Source organism: Sinocyclocheilus grahami, unplaced genomic scaffold (assembly GCF_001515645.1).
Source record: "Sinocyclocheilus grahami isolate Dianchi unplaced genomic scaffold, SAMN03320097.WGS_v1.1 scaffold10413.1, whole genome shotgun sequence".
Lineage (NCBI taxonomy): Eukaryota > Metazoa > Chordata > Actinopteri > Cypriniformes > Cyprinidae > Sinocyclocheilus > Sinocyclocheilus grahami.
This window is the reverse complement of record NW_015513216.1, coordinates 4,599-6,061: the sequence shown is the minus strand read 5'-3', so window position 1 is coordinate 6,061 and position 1,463 is coordinate 4,599. Positions and strand designations below refer to the sequence as shown.

Below are 1,463 nucleotides of genomic sequence, written 5' to 3'. Positions count from 1 at the left end.
TGGAACAGAAGCGTCCAGTTTTTGGATTAGCTGGGAAACTGGGATGATATAATGTACAATGCTTTTATAGACCATGTAAAGACTATCAAGAGACCTTTTTTTGTATAAACCATGGAGTAATGTTATCTAACTATCCTCTGTTGGACAAATATGTATTAGATGTGGAATATTTTTGGAAATTTAAATGGTATATGATCAACATTTATTTTATTGTACTTAATTTTTTTTCTTAGAATTAGAGTTTGTATATTTTTCTTTGAATTCAAGATCATTTAAATCCTTATAAATGTGCATTTGATCTCAGTCCATCACTCAGGGATCTCTCTTGTCTTGTTTTCCATAGCTAAGCAACGCTGCAAACTGTACTGTCAATCCAAAGAAACGCGAGCTGTAGTCAACATGCAGACTCCGGTGGAACCTGGAACACGCTGTTCCTACAAAGATCCCTACAGTGTGTGTGTGGCCGGAGACTGTGAGGTGAATAGCTGTGTGTACCGTTTGTAAAGGTTTGTGTTTAGTGGCCTGTTGCTCATGATGTCTCTCTCCCTTCAGAAAGTGGGCTGTGATAATGTGGTTGGATCAGCTCTACAGGAAGATAAGTGTGGCATCTGCGGGGGAGATGGAACCAAGTGCAAGACTCACAAGTTTAACTTCACCTTTGTAGAGAAGAAAGGTGCGCATCCGCAACACACATGAAGGCTCTGTTCCAAAACCTAGTGGAGGCAGCATTTTAAGGCATCACAGGCCCAGTCCAGACACAATGGCTCTTCCAAACATAGGCATAATTATAAGCCTCCTAAGATACCTTCTTTCAGACAGATTCTTGGCAAAGAAAATCCCATAACACAGTGCAACTTGCAAGATCAGTGAAAAAATTACATGAAGCAAATGTTGGTTTCAAATACTATTCATTTAATACTGAAAAGTAGTGATGGATGCTTTCGAAACACTGCTTTGTGAAGCTTGTATCAAACTGCCATTAGTCATGTGATTTCAGTAAACAAAGCTTTGTTATGTCATATCTGTTTCAATGTTTACATTTTTAAAATGTTTAAAAACACATATTTATAACAAAAGCAAGATTTGTAGTTACTAGTCAAATACTGGCCTGATTATCCAAGCTCTCCACATAACAAAAACAAAACAAGGTCTAAAATTTAATAAAATAACACATATAGACAATTCATGTTTAATAGTATTAGAAATTTCCGAAAAGCTTTGTTTCTTTAATCACATTTTTATGTTTATTAAAGTAAAGTAATAGTGATTTGCAAATGTTTTGGTGTAGGTGTCATTAAAGTGCTGGAAGTTCCCAGAGGGGCGAGACATCTCTTCATTCAGGAACTTAATGGGACTACTCACATTTTAGGTAAAGCCTGATCATTTCCTGTAGTTTTGATTCATCAGATCATTTCCTGTCTGTTTGATTGCAGCTCTCTCTCTCTCCGTTTTTTTTTTTTTTT

The 1,463-nt window shown here is 36.4% G+C and overlaps 1 protein-coding gene across 1 annotated transcript in view; it reads left to right on the top strand.

Moving 5' to 3' along the window:
* The window catches only part of LOC107578470 (A disintegrin and metalloproteinase with thrombospondin motifs 2-like), a 2,746-nt gene extending 1,366 nt beyond the window's left edge, over nt 1-1,380 (top strand). Inside the window, exons 4-6 of the mRNA XM_016264423.1 lie at nt 344-477; nt 553-673; nt 1,289-1,380. Of these exons, the coding sequence (XP_016119909.1) occupies nt 344-477; nt 553-673; nt 1,289-1,380 (347 nt within the window). The remainder of the gene's footprint in view (nt 1-343; nt 478-552; nt 674-1,288) is intronic.
* Nucleotides 1,381-1,463: the final 83 nt, after the last annotated feature.